Raw genomic sequence first — 13370 nt, forward strand, 5'->3', positions numbered from 1 at the left:
CATAGATAATATTTAAACAAGTAAGTATGGCTGTTTTCTAGTAAAATTTTATTTATGGTCATTGAAATTTGAATTTCAAATAACTTTCATGTGTCACAAAATAATCTTCTCTTGATCACCCCCCCCCACAACAATTTAAAAATGTACAAATCAAACTTAATTCATGGGTCCAAAGGAAACTTGTTAAACCTAAATGAACCTGCTCCAGGTACAAATGAAGTCACAACCAGTGATAAAGTGCAGTTCTTTTACTAAATTGGGCCCTAGAAAATATTTAAAATCTTTCAGCTCCCTTGATTTGTCACTAGATGGTGGTACCTGTAGGTGTGGAGATCACAGTGGGTCTTTCAACAGAGGGGATGATTGGAGCTTTTTTCCCAGGGTATGATAGATCAGCTGCTGCAGTATTAATAGGCACACAAACGGTCCTGGTGATTCAAATCTTATCACAAACCATCACTCTGGGCTTCATTTATGTCTATACCTTCCTTTATCTGTACATATTCCCTGAATTGCAGCATATCCAACTGAAGAGAAGGCAATCACTCTCTCAAGGCCTCTGAGATTATTTGTTGCACAGGCTCAGGACAATAACATTGGGAAACACAATTTTTGCTGAGTTAGATCTGACACTTGTTTTTTACTAACTTTTGGCATCTGAATCCAAAAATGACCCCAGTTTCACTCTGTCATGTCAACTTTTTAAGGTAAAGGATACCCTCCCTTTGTCCCAAAAATCATACAGAATGTACATACAAAGGAAAATAAAGAAAAAAATTACCTGAATATACTGTTTATTTAGAGTTATTTTATTCATACAAAGGCTATATATTGTTACTGTAAGTTAAGTTGTATATAAGTAGTAAAGTTCTGCTACAAACATACATATTAAAGTATTTTATCTTTTCAAACGACAGGCTAGGAAATGCCAAAATGAGATACTTGAAGCAGTCTCCTTCAGTTGGCAAAGCTTTCACAAATTGCGTCATGAGACCCAGCTTTATGTGCAGAGGTGGGAATATAATGTTCTGTCAACGAGTGGCTCATGTAGAATGTTTGCATAACCAGGTTTGCAATCAGATCTTGGAGGCCAATTCAACTCATCCAATGCTTCTCACGAGCTCTGCTGTTCCACATACACAGAAAACAGGGATACTTGGTGTGTTGGTGTGTCTGCGTTGCTGACCAAGAAGGAAGCAGACCGTTTGAAGGTCAACACTGATGATGCAATTGTGCTTGTGATACTGCAACAAATCAATGACTCTCTTTATGTCTTCATATTTTTCATGAAAACAAACCGAAAGGCCAATTGGGACTGCACCAAATAAATTGCCATTGTGGAGGAGGACACACTTCAAGCTTCGCTTTGAGCTATCAATGAACAGTCACCATTCATTTGTGTTCTAGATCGGTATTCCCAATTCCTCCATTAAACCATGTATGTTATGGCAACACACAAAGCACCATCACTTTGAAAATATTGTAGAAATGCACTTTCTCTCAATTGAAAGTAAGATGCCTTCATTCCTTTTTCAAGCAAGTTTTCCTCATGCGGTCTTGATACTAGGAGTTCTGAAGCCTTTTTGGATAGTCCCAAATCTCGTGCCAAATCATTCAACTCATGCTGATCAAATCCCTTATGAACTGAGTCATCTTCAATTTCAAAATCTTCATTGTTGCTGTCACTTAGTTCTTCACTATACTCTTGTTTTTTAAAAGAGAGTAGTTTAATGAAAACTAGCACTGGGATTTCAGCTGAATAAGGCACTGGGTGTATAGCTGATGGTAGACTAGGATACTCTATTTTACATTTATTTTTCTTGCTCTATCCTGAGGTTTTCACTATATAAAAGTAACAGTCACTTGAATAATATCTGGGCTCTCGCCAAACCATAGGTATACCAAATGGCAATCTATATGTGTTCCCTTTGTCCACATCCATAAACTCTCGACACACTGCTTGCACACCTTGTGAGGGGCCCAAAACTTATCTTGATCACCAAGTTTTACTTTAAAATATGCAAAATAGGCTTGCCTGACAAATGCACTGATGTTTGGCCTTTGACTGGGAATGGTGAAACTGCCACAGATAGAACAAAATGAGTCAGGGTTGTTTAGGCACTTAAACGATGAGAAATAGCAGAGGCAGACATAATCTAAAGGAAAGCAAATAAGTATGTATGTAAATAAAATAAATTCTGCTAACTCCTTGTATACAGACAAGAACTCGGACTACACTTCGGAATATGATTCACTATATAGAGTGGCACACAACCTCTCACCACACTGTCTCATATGTAACTGAATAACCTACACAAGTATAAACCTGTCACTGATCTCCAAGGTCATCCCCCACCCCTCCCCACTTGAGGGAGGTTTGTTCTCAGCCAATAGGAGAGCACTAGTGCTTCCCTTGATCCAGGCTCGATCCAGCCTAGAGTGGTTGTATTAAGATAAGCTGTACGGAAAAAACTTGACGTGATAGAAGAAAACTAACTGCAGTTTTGAAATCAACATGCCTATTTAAGTCTAAAACAGCTGAAAAATCAAACTAAACAGGAATTATGTTAAAAATTGTTCCCCTGTGTAACATGAGTACAGGTTATGATTAAAAATTTGGAAGCTTATTGTGAAAGGATACTTGAAGCCCATATCTAATCCTGTGATAATAACTCTCTCCAAACAGCTCAACTCCTGGCCTTTTCATGTCACTTTCTTTTACCCTTGAGGTGCATGACTGGGGACCTGGAATTACCCTTGCACATCATGCAACAGTTGCCTCACACCTTTTTCAGGGTGTGGGAGTTCTCAGTAGTCATAGTAATGTTTTTTGCATGTGTGTGTGGGTTGAGGTGGGAGGAAAGTTCAGAACCATAGTGGTCATTCTTATCATCCCCTTGTCTGGAATCCCCCAGGGCAGCCCTCTCTCCTGGACCAGGGGTCTGCTGGGTTGAACTCTTATTTTCTCTCTTTCTCACCATGTTTCTTTATCCAGACACACAAAAGAAAGAGACCGGATGGCTATTAAAATCATTAACAATGGAAAAAATCCCCATCTTAAGGGAGAGAAAAAGAGCTCCACAGGGACATGATTATGAAGGTCTGTGAAGCTCAAGTCTTCTTCACAAGATTATGTCCATTCTGGCAACCTACTTTCATCTCTTAGGAAATGCAAAATGAATCTACTTTTTCCATACTTCAGTATGACATGGAAGAAAGTGCTCATGTCTTTCCTGCATCTTTTCTTCTCTGATTAAACATCTCCAGTAGCTCAACAATAAATTCTTTCAAAACTCTAGATGTGCTTTTCCTTCTGACCAAGATCAGCAGTTCTCAATGGAGGCAAGTTGCACCACTTAGGGGGCATTTTAGAAATGGGAGGGGGCCCAGGCCAGATAGCTCAGTTGGTTAGCACTTTATCCTGGTACACCAAGGTTGTGGGTTTGATTTCTGGTTAGGGCACATACAAAAATCAACCAATGAATGCATAAACAAGTGGAACAACAAATAGATGTTTTCCTCTCTCTACCTTCTTCCTTCTTTCTCCAAAATCAATAAAATAAAATAAAATACTGCAAATGATGTTCCCATTAAAAAACATGAGGTAAATTTTTGCTTGTCACAATCATTGTGAAGTGGAACTGGAATATTGTGGGGAGGACCAGGGCCACTAAGAAAAGTTTGGATTCCAGTAGGGGGAAGAAACTGGAGCAGAGAGTCAAAGAGGGTAGATGAGCAAGAAAATATGTGTAGGAATTGTGTTGATATGCAACACACAGGACCCTGTGTGTCTCCTTCCATTACCAGTCAACATCCTGATGACTAGTGCCAGCACACTTTGTCCCATTCATCTTGGGCAAAGATACTAGATGGTTTGGGAAGCAAGGGATACTCTGACACAGTAAAACATTTTTGCCCATACTGCACAGCCTCAAAGATCCAGGTGCTCATTTCAGGTATGTGAAAACCCAGTTTATAATTATCTGAGTCTAGGATTTTATTTCTTATTTAATATAGAGTAGTGTTTGTAAAGTTTTAAAATACATAAAACTTTCCAGGAATGTACTTTCTTGTTAATTGAAGGAAGATTATTTATTTTTTGGTTCAGAACTTGACTCAAAGTCATTCATCATTTCAGAAATGTCACACACAACTATCACAGTGATTCTACTCAGGAGCAAACATATGACTTTATGGTGTTTTCTTTTCTTTTTTTAATTTTATTTTTTAAATTATATTTTATTGATTATGCTGTTACAGTTGTCCCAATTGTTTTCCCTTTTCCCCCCTCCACCAAGTACCCCTTTTCCCTCCAGCAGTCCACCACCCTTAGTTCATGTCCATGGGTCATGCCTGTATGTTCTTTGGCTTCTTCCTTTCCCATACTATTCTTAACATTTCCCTGTCTATTTTGTGCCTACCAATTGTGCTTCTTAATCCCTGGACCATTGCCCCTATTCTCCTCCTCCCCCCTCCCAGTTGATAACCTTCCAACTAATTTCAATACCTATGATTCTGTTTCTATTCTGGTTATTTGCTTCATTTGTTTTTGGTTTTGTTTTTAAGATTCTGTTGTTGATAGTTCTGAGTTTGTTGTCATTTTAATGTTTATAATCTTCTTCTTCTCCTTCTTCTTCTTCTTCTTCTGTCCCCTCAACATTTCATATAGTAATGGCTTAGTGATGATGAACTTCTTTAGCTTTACCTTGTCTGGGAAGCACTTTATCTGCCCTTCCATTCTAAATAATAGCTTTGCTGGATAGAGTAATCTTGATTGTGGGTCCTCACTTTTTGTCACTATGAATACTTCTTCCCAATCCCTTCTTGCCTGAAAAGTTTCTTTTGAGAAATCAGCTGGTAGTTTTATAGGACCCCTTTGTGGATAACTTTATTCTTTTCTCTTGCTGCTTTTAAGATTCTCTCTTTATCTTTAACTTTTGGCATTTTAATTATGATGTGTCTTGGTATGGTCCTCTATGGGTCTAGCTCGTTTGAGACTCTCTGTGCTTCCTGGACTTGTATGTTTATGTCCTTTGCCGAATTTGGGAAGTTTTCCTTCATTGTTTTTTCACATAAGTTTTCAATTTCTTGCTCTTCCTCTTCTCCTTCTGGCACTCATGATCGGATGTTGGATCGTTTAAAGTTGAACCACAGGTTCTTAAGCCTCTCCTCATTTTTTTTCAATTCTTATTTCTTCATTCTGTACTGGTTGACTGCTTTTTTCTTCCTTATGTTTCAAATCATTGATTTGAACCCAAGCTTTCTTCCCTTCACCATTGGTTTCATGTGGATTTTCCTTCATTTGACTTAGCTTAGTCTTCATTTCTTCCCTTATGTGTTTGTCATACTTAATATTGTCTGTCAAGTGAGGACCATTATCACCAGTGTTTTGAACTCTGCTTCTGTTGGGGCAGCTATCACCTCACTGCTTAGTTCTCCCACTGGAACCTTGATCTGCTCCCTCTTTTGGGCCATACTTCTCTGTCTCCTCAACTTGACAGGTTCCTGTGTTTGCTTGCCTCTGTGTCTTAGGTAGAGCTGTTGCACCTGTTATGTTGTAAGAGGTGGGGCCTTAGGTATTTGGCAGTGAGGAGTGACCTGTTTCACCACACTGTGGCGCTGTATGTGTGGGAGGGGTCTGAGAGGGAACAATGTAACTTGCTCAGCACTGGCCCCTTTTCCAGGCACCTCTCCCACTTCCCATATGGGACTGGTGCCCCTTTATCTGTTGCCCTGATTGTGGTCCCAGAGTGGGTGGGTTTGCAGACATTCTAGGACTGTAGGGGCCCTCTAAACAAATGGATTCTGCTAAGAGACCAGCATTTTCTTTAGCCACCCCTACTGGTTTTCACAGTCAGAAAGAATGAGGTTTTATTTTCCCTGGCGAGCTGCTTGGCCTGGTCTGGGGCTGGCATTGCTCCCTAGATGTTCCTCCTGACTTTTATAATGTGTGACTGTGCTTTCTGCTGGCTGGCCACAGCCACTGCCTTGCTGCTGCTGCCACCACTGCTGCTGTTGCCACCACTGCCACCACACCACATCCTCTCCACCCCTTCTCTGCCCCTCCTATATGTCTGGATTAGTATTGCTTCTTTATATCTTTGTTTGTTGGGCTTTCATGCAGTTCAATTTTTTGGTAGTTCTGGTTGTTTTTAATTTTCAGGTAGTTGAATTTCTTCTTATTGTTGTGGAGGATGGTGAAGCATGTCTACCTACACCTCCATCTTGGCTGGAAGTCCTGACTTTATCATGTTTTCTAGTGTAGTTGTACCAAGCATATAAGTGGATTGATATATTTAATTTACAATGAATATATATTATTTTCTTATAAGATAGTTCTCATTATGTATCTCCTTTATTAGGTTAGGTTAGTGCCTTAGTTCATTTGGGTGGCAATAACAAAATACCACAGACTGGGTAGCTTATAAGCAACAGAAGTTTCTTTCTCACAGTTCTGGAAGCTGGATGTCCTAGATCAGGTCTGGTGAAGGCCCCTTTGGTGAAAGAGAACCTAGGTTCTTTGGAGCCTCTTTTATAAGACACTAATCCCTTTCATGAGGGTTCCTCCCTCATTACTTAAGCACCTTCCAAAGGCCTTACCTACTAATGTTTGGGGTTGAGGATTTCAACATATGACTTCAGGGGTTCCAAATATTCATTTGAGTTAGTGATTTGTGTTTTTTTAGGTATGAGCTAGTAAATTATATTATGTGTGAACTTCATTTGGGAGTAGCAAAAGAGATGTTATATAACATTTACTATAATGAGAGACACATATGGTACTTTATGTGTTAATTTCCTGCTGCTGCTGTAACAAGTACCACAAACTTAGTGGCTTAAAATAACACAAATTTATTACCTTACAGTTTGGTCCCTTCCTCCATCTTCAAGGTCAGCAATATAGCATCTCAAACGTCTCTGCCTCTGACCCTCTTGCTTTTATTGCTACATCTCCTTCCCTGATTCCAAAATCCCTGCGTTCATTTTATACCAGTTCCTTTTATTCCAGAACCACTTAGATAATTCAAGATAGCCTTCCTCTCTCAGGATTTGTAATTTAACCAAAAAGTCCCTTTTGCCATGTAATGTAACATATTCACAGATATGGGGATTTGGACCTACACATCTTTGGGGGCCATTATTTTGTCTACCACACTTTAATAATGTAATACTTGTTTTGATAAGGTTGAGACTCATAACTAAAGCACTGGGCTTGGCACTTCCTTTATTTCTGTTTTATTTATTTTTTACTTTTTAATTGAATTTATTGGGGTAACATTGGTTAATATCTTAGTGTTCTTAGGGCGGTTGAGTATGTCCTTGACCTTGGCTTTGGCTGAGCCTGTTCTGGAGTACAGTGTCCAGAGAACAACTGAATCCTACCAGGCTGAGGGAAGGCTCTGGTTCTTGCAGGGCCCTGAGTTGCCAGCAGATGTGGGTATAGGCATTCATTTAAAGGTAACCTGAATTGAAGAACTCCTTTTTGACCTTTGTTTGTTTCTTGGAAGCATTGATTGTTTACTTTTGGGGGCACCCAAGTTTAAATGTCTAAAGTTGTTTTACTCTTCTAGATACATCAGAAGTCATTGAAATATTCTCTGGCTCCAGGGGCTATGTGTTATGACCTATAAATCAGGATATATCATCTGTCAAAGAATTTTTGATCTGCTTCCAAGAGTCAAAGAAGTTTCAGAAGATGCAATTTGGTTGAAGACACACTAGCATTTTTAGTACATTTTGATAGTTTTGGGAAGATAATGTGACAGATAAAATAAAATATCATTTAGTGAGTTTTTACAGAGTACTTAGTCCTATGCTATGTCCATTATTTTCATTTAACACTCATGACAATCCATAGAGATAGAAATTATTATCCTTGTTTTCAGGTTCTATCTCAAAGTTACAGTAGTAGGTTCAGAATTCAAATGCAGATCTGACTCAGAAGCTAGTGCTTGAGAATTACCACACTCACAGAGATCCAGATAGGACACAGTGTTTCCAGAAATAGATGTATCTCAGGAACTAAAAATATTACATAGAAGATAAGCTATAGCTTTAGATCTGCAAGTGTCTTTCTTTTCAACCTGAGTGGGAGTTGGTATTCAGCTCACTGCAAATTTTAGAATTGTTTCTCCAGTGTCTTCACTGCTGGGTAAGAAGCAAAGAGCACATTGCTATTTTCCTGGCAGTAAACACATGTTAAAGGAGATTTGATAGAAAGATAGAAATAAGGGTTTTTATTTTCAAGACTTGCCTCCTCTCATACAGCCTGCACCCAGCACACCTGCATTATCAAGGAATTCCCAGACTCCTATACCCTGCTAGAGGTACTGTGGGAACCCCAAATAATACTGGAGAAGAGGGGTGCCCCTGGAAGCCTAAACAGTACTGTTAGGTGTATGCCAGAGGGGCAGTTCAGTGTCTGCCATCCACCTTCAGCTTTCTGAAAACAGTCCACCATGCGGGAGAGAACAGGAGGGTAAGGGGTCACCTCACTTGAGAAAGTGTAAGCCTGACCAATGAAGGGTCCCAGAGCAGCAGGCATCACCTCTTGTCCTGGACCATTTCAGCTGTCTGCTTTGGATTGACAGAGGCAACTGGATGCTAAAAATATCTTACTGAACAAGTGCTCCCTATCCAACTAAAGCTGAAAATGACTGCCATCCAAGACTGAGCTTTTTCTTACAAAGGAACTATTTAAGTTTTCATACTCAATCCCAGAGCCACACATGGCCATGGTCATTCTCTGCTCTGGCAGCTTTGTTGGCTGATAAACAAGACCCTTCCCACATCACTGTCCTCATGCCTGCCCAATCCCTGCCTCCAGAAAAAGTGGCAGAGGGGGAGGTGAGGGCTCAGTGACCAGAGGGGGTAGGGAAGAGGAAGTGGTTTGTCCATTTATAGGCTTGCTCTTTGGGATGCTGAAGGTGCTAAAATAGCAGTAACCACAGAAGACTTGGCTCAGCGCTGAATATCTGCTGTGCTGCCTGGAAGACGGAGATGACAATAGGGGAAATGGAGAATGTGGAGGTCTTCACTTCTGATGGCAAAGGCAGGGGTCTGAAGGCCACTAAGGAGTTCTGGGCCGCAGATGTCATCTTTGTCGAGAGAGCTTATTCTGCAGTGGTTTTTGACAGGTATGAAATGTGGGGAGTTGCCTTATTATCAAACTCCAAAATACTTTGTTCTTAAAATTATCAGGAAATGGATAAAATTCATGGGATCATTTTGAAGAAAATAACATTTGCACCGCCTGTTTTCTGACATAACTTTTTCTGCAAAGGCTCATTCATTATCAATGTGATTTGCTCTGGGCCCTAGGAGGGATGTAAAAGTAAACAATGGCTTTGGGAGACTTTCTCACAACACCAGTGAACTTGTTGAGTGGACATGCTGGGTGTGGGGAGGGTGGAGGGAAGGAGTGGAAGAGTGGGTGTGGTGCTGTAGAAAATTCTTTCTTTCTTTTTCTTTTTTTGCTTTTCAATACAGTTGTCCCAGTTACCCCCCACTGATCTTCAGAAGGATCCTAATTGATGAGACTTTTGAAAATGAATTGTAAATACACAAGTAACACTGGAATGTATTTACCTTTGAAAAATTAGAATATCACTAACAAGCTGGAATCCCTTTTTACCTTTTCCACCCTAATTCCAGTTCCCTCTATCTTTCACCAGAGGTAATCCCTGTCATGATTTTAATGTGCTACCTTTTAGAATGTTCTTCTACTATTACATATATGTATCTGCATTTATCAAAATGTACAGTTGTAGTTTGTCTGTTATTTAATTTATTTATTTTTAATCCCCACCGAATAATGTGTTTGTTGATTTTAAGAGAGTGGAGAGAGAGAGAGAGAGAGAGAGAGAGAGAGAGAGAGAGAGAGAGAGAGAGAGAGAGAGAGAAAGAGAAATATCGATGTGAGAGAGAAATATCAACCGGTTGTCTTTTGTATGTGCCCAGACTGGGATCTAACCCACAGCCTAGGTATGTGCCCTGACCAGGGATTGAACTGAAACCTTTTGGTATATGAGATGACACTCCAACCAACTGAGTCACCTGGCCAGGGCTATTATTATTATTATTATTATTATTATTTACAGAAATGGTATCATTCTTCAAATGTCATTCTAAAACTTGCTCTTTTCACTAAACATGTTTTTGATATTCTTATGGGCACTCTAAGTCTATAGATACTTCTTTTAAATTTTCAAAGATCTACGTCTTTTATCCACATTTAGATATATTCACGTTGACTCATATGCTTTCTGGATTGCCAATTTTAACTGCTGTAAAAATTCTACCCTAGAAATCTGTGAAACTTTATCCATTCCCCTATTGAAAGGCATTTGTGTTTTCAATTTCTCATAAAAACTAATCTTTCTATAATTAAAATCCTTGATTGTTTACTTGAACACATTTGATGATTCTCAGGATATACGGCTAGAAGAGGAATCTCTGTGCCACTGGGTGTGCTGTTTTCATGTTTAATAGGCTCCCCAAAGTGGCTCTATTAAATTTACATTGCCATTTCCCCACAACCTGGTCACACTTGACTGCCACACTTTTAAGAGTCTAATGCTCTACTGACTGAGCTAGCCAGGTGACACTTTACACTTTTAAAGTTGTACTAAATTTGCATTAAAAAAAAAACAACCCCAAACTACACTGTGATTAAACGTGACAAAATTATCTGATCCCAAAGTTGGGGTGACCTATCTGACTTTCATGTGGTCTGAATCAAGATGGCCTCTGATAATCTAGGCTTTGTGGTTGGCTCACTGTACTGATCATCCTTAGAACGGGCACTGATTTCAGATATAATGAAGAAATTCTCCTTTCTTCCTGCTTACTGAGATCTTCAAGGAAAAGGCAGTAAACGGGGTGTATGTGTGATTACCATTTGAAGAATATAAGGGGGTTTAGGTGACAGTAATAGCTCTTCAGAGAAAGTTTGTCCTACTTCATTAATGTGTGTGTGTGTGTGTGTGTGTGTGTGTGTGTGTGTGTTGGGGTGGAGGTGAGTGCTTTTTGAAGAGTTAGTTGGATTCAGAATTAAGATATAAAAATCTAGAACCACAAAAACTCTGAACAATGATCTTGGTGCTGCCATTTTGCCTTGTATAGAACACCTTTATTGGTGCCTCCAATTTCCCAAAGGAAAAATGTAGCCAAACAGTTTCCCTTTCAAGAATGTTTGGATTTGAGTGAGTTTTCCTTCCAGTAAAAGTAAAATTTAGGAAGAAAACATATATCTTCACATGAAGATAACTACCCTCAGAATTATTGTCTATTTCCTTTCAGCTTATTTTAAAACAAAGATTTCATTTGCTTATACTACATAGCTGGAACCTTACTTCACAAAATATTATAGTTTTTTTCACATAATAATTTAATTATCTTCTATATTACTATACACACTTCATAAACATGGTATTTAATGGCTGCATACTATCCTACCATTCTTTTACAATAGGACATTTATGTTGTTTACATGTTTTTGTTACTATAAGTAACTTATCATTCATTTGAAGTAATAACTACTAAAACAACCTTAGTGTACATTACAGATAAACTGCTTCATAAAATGTTATTATTATTACAAGAGTTATAAAGATTAGAATGATTGCAGTAAATGATCTTTAAAATGATTTTTAAAAATTTAATGATTTTTAAAGTGATTTGCCCAAATTTATCACTGTAAAGATGAGGATATACTCTTTCTTCAGGTACAAACACAGCCTAGAGAAGAGTCAAAGGATAACTTTGTCCATCCTGTCTTCCCTCTCATTTTAGGCTCCAGGTGAGACTCTGACCCTGTAGATGAGAAACCTGCCTGAGGAGGTAGAACTGAGTTACCCACAAAAGTCATTCTATGAAATTGACATCCCCTAGTCCATGTGTCAACCTAAAAATAAAAGCCCAAAGAGAAAGGCAACAAGCACTTATTTGAAATAATAATAATTCTAAAGAACGTTTTAATTTTCAGTTTGGTAGTCATATCTGCTTTTTTGTCATCTTTGCAAACAATTCTTTGGGATATGTTGCTGCTATAGGCCCAATCCAAATGTTGTTTCACCGTGTGTCCAAAAGTTTGAGGCATGAGGTGTGCAAGGCAGTTTCTTTGGGATGGCAGCTCCAACTCCATTTTAGAGTGGCTGCATTTGTATTATTTTTTACACATGTTATTGCATGCCAGGCTTATTTAGTTCATCTTACGTCAAATGGAATGAGAAGATAAATGGTTTTAGCCTAAAGAGTGCAAGGTCTTCAGCAAAGAGATTAAATCTTTATCTTTTCTTCTTTTTGGTCTTGGAAGAACTCTTCCAGCCTTCTGAAGTAGAACTAACATCTTTCCCAAATTGTAAAATCAATTAGTTGGTTAACACAGTTGAGTCACACACTAAGACCCAGGGGATACAATTTTTCACAATATGGATAAAATTGCATCACCACCATCACCATAATTGTCATTATCTTCAAACAATACCCACAACCAATAAATACATGGCCAAACTGGAATAGATTCACTGACCAGGTGAAGAAATTTGCAGAATGTTTTGCAGTAACATCAAAGAACTGCTCCTAATAGCATTTTACAAATAATCACTCCAATTTGTAAGAAAGAGGGTTCCCAATATTTTTTCAATTGACAAAAGACATCTTAAGCATAAATTACAGAGTCATGTTTCAGGTGAAAGTGGGATGGGAAGGTGGGGCTGTGGAAATGCTAGTCAGAACTCAAGCCATCTGAGAATTAAGTAGACCCTGGATACCCTTACCTTTAGGGGAACCACCTTACAATAAGTCAAATGTACTTTTTGCTTATTACTTCTGAATGGACCTTTATAACTTTGTTTTTTAAATTGTTATTAATTTCCATTTTGTATTTTTTGTTTCTGCCTTAAAAAATTTTTTTGAACCACCAAAAGTATCAGTCCTAAACGTTTTTCCTTGGCTACCTACAAGCTTTTAAAACCTTGACAATGAGCCTCTATCGCCTAAAGACTAGAACAAGACTGCCAGAGCTCTCTGGAGATGGAAAGAGCTATTTCCAAGGTTGTGTATTTCCTCGTGACAACTGCCAGACATGATGTATGCAGAGAGTCAGGCAATAGAGAGGAACTGGGTCATAGGATTCTTAAGATTTCTCCCAGCCTGAGATGCTATAGGTTGCATGATATGCACAAAGGATTCCAGTGCAACAAGAGGAGTGCTAGGCTAAAATATGAATGGAGCTTGTTCTGATTATATTATTTTAGCATTAAATAAAGAAATGGTGCTTGTGAGCTGTTCTAGGAGCCAAAAACACTATTTGGTTATTTTTCTTAACAGTTCCATATGTCTTGAATTTTGAGGATATCTAGCCTATA

General features: G+C 38.7%; 1 protein-coding gene across 2 annotated transcripts in view; it reads left to right on the top strand.

Annotated features, from left to right (window-relative positions):
- The first annotated feature begins 8849 nt into the window (after positions 1–8849).
- The window catches only part of SMYD1 (SET and MYND domain containing 1), a 43869-nt gene continuing 39348 nt past the window's right edge, over positions 8850–13370 (top strand). For both annotated transcript variants that reach the window (XM_090281698.1, XM_090281699.1), the window contains exon 1: positions 8850–9137. In XM_090281698.1, coding sequence (XP_090137824.1) covers positions 9001–9137 — 137 coding nt within the window. In that variant the 5' untranslated portion in view covers positions 8850–9000. The remainder of the gene's footprint in view (positions 9138–13370) is intronic.

The sequence above is a fragment of the Furipterus horrens genome, unplaced genomic scaffold, assembly GCF_987537825.1.
Source record: "Furipterus horrens unplaced genomic scaffold, mFurHor1.1.pri manual_scaffold_6, whole genome shotgun sequence".
Classification (NCBI taxonomy): domain Eukaryota; kingdom Metazoa; phylum Chordata; class Mammalia; order Chiroptera; family Furipteridae; genus Furipterus; species Furipterus horrens.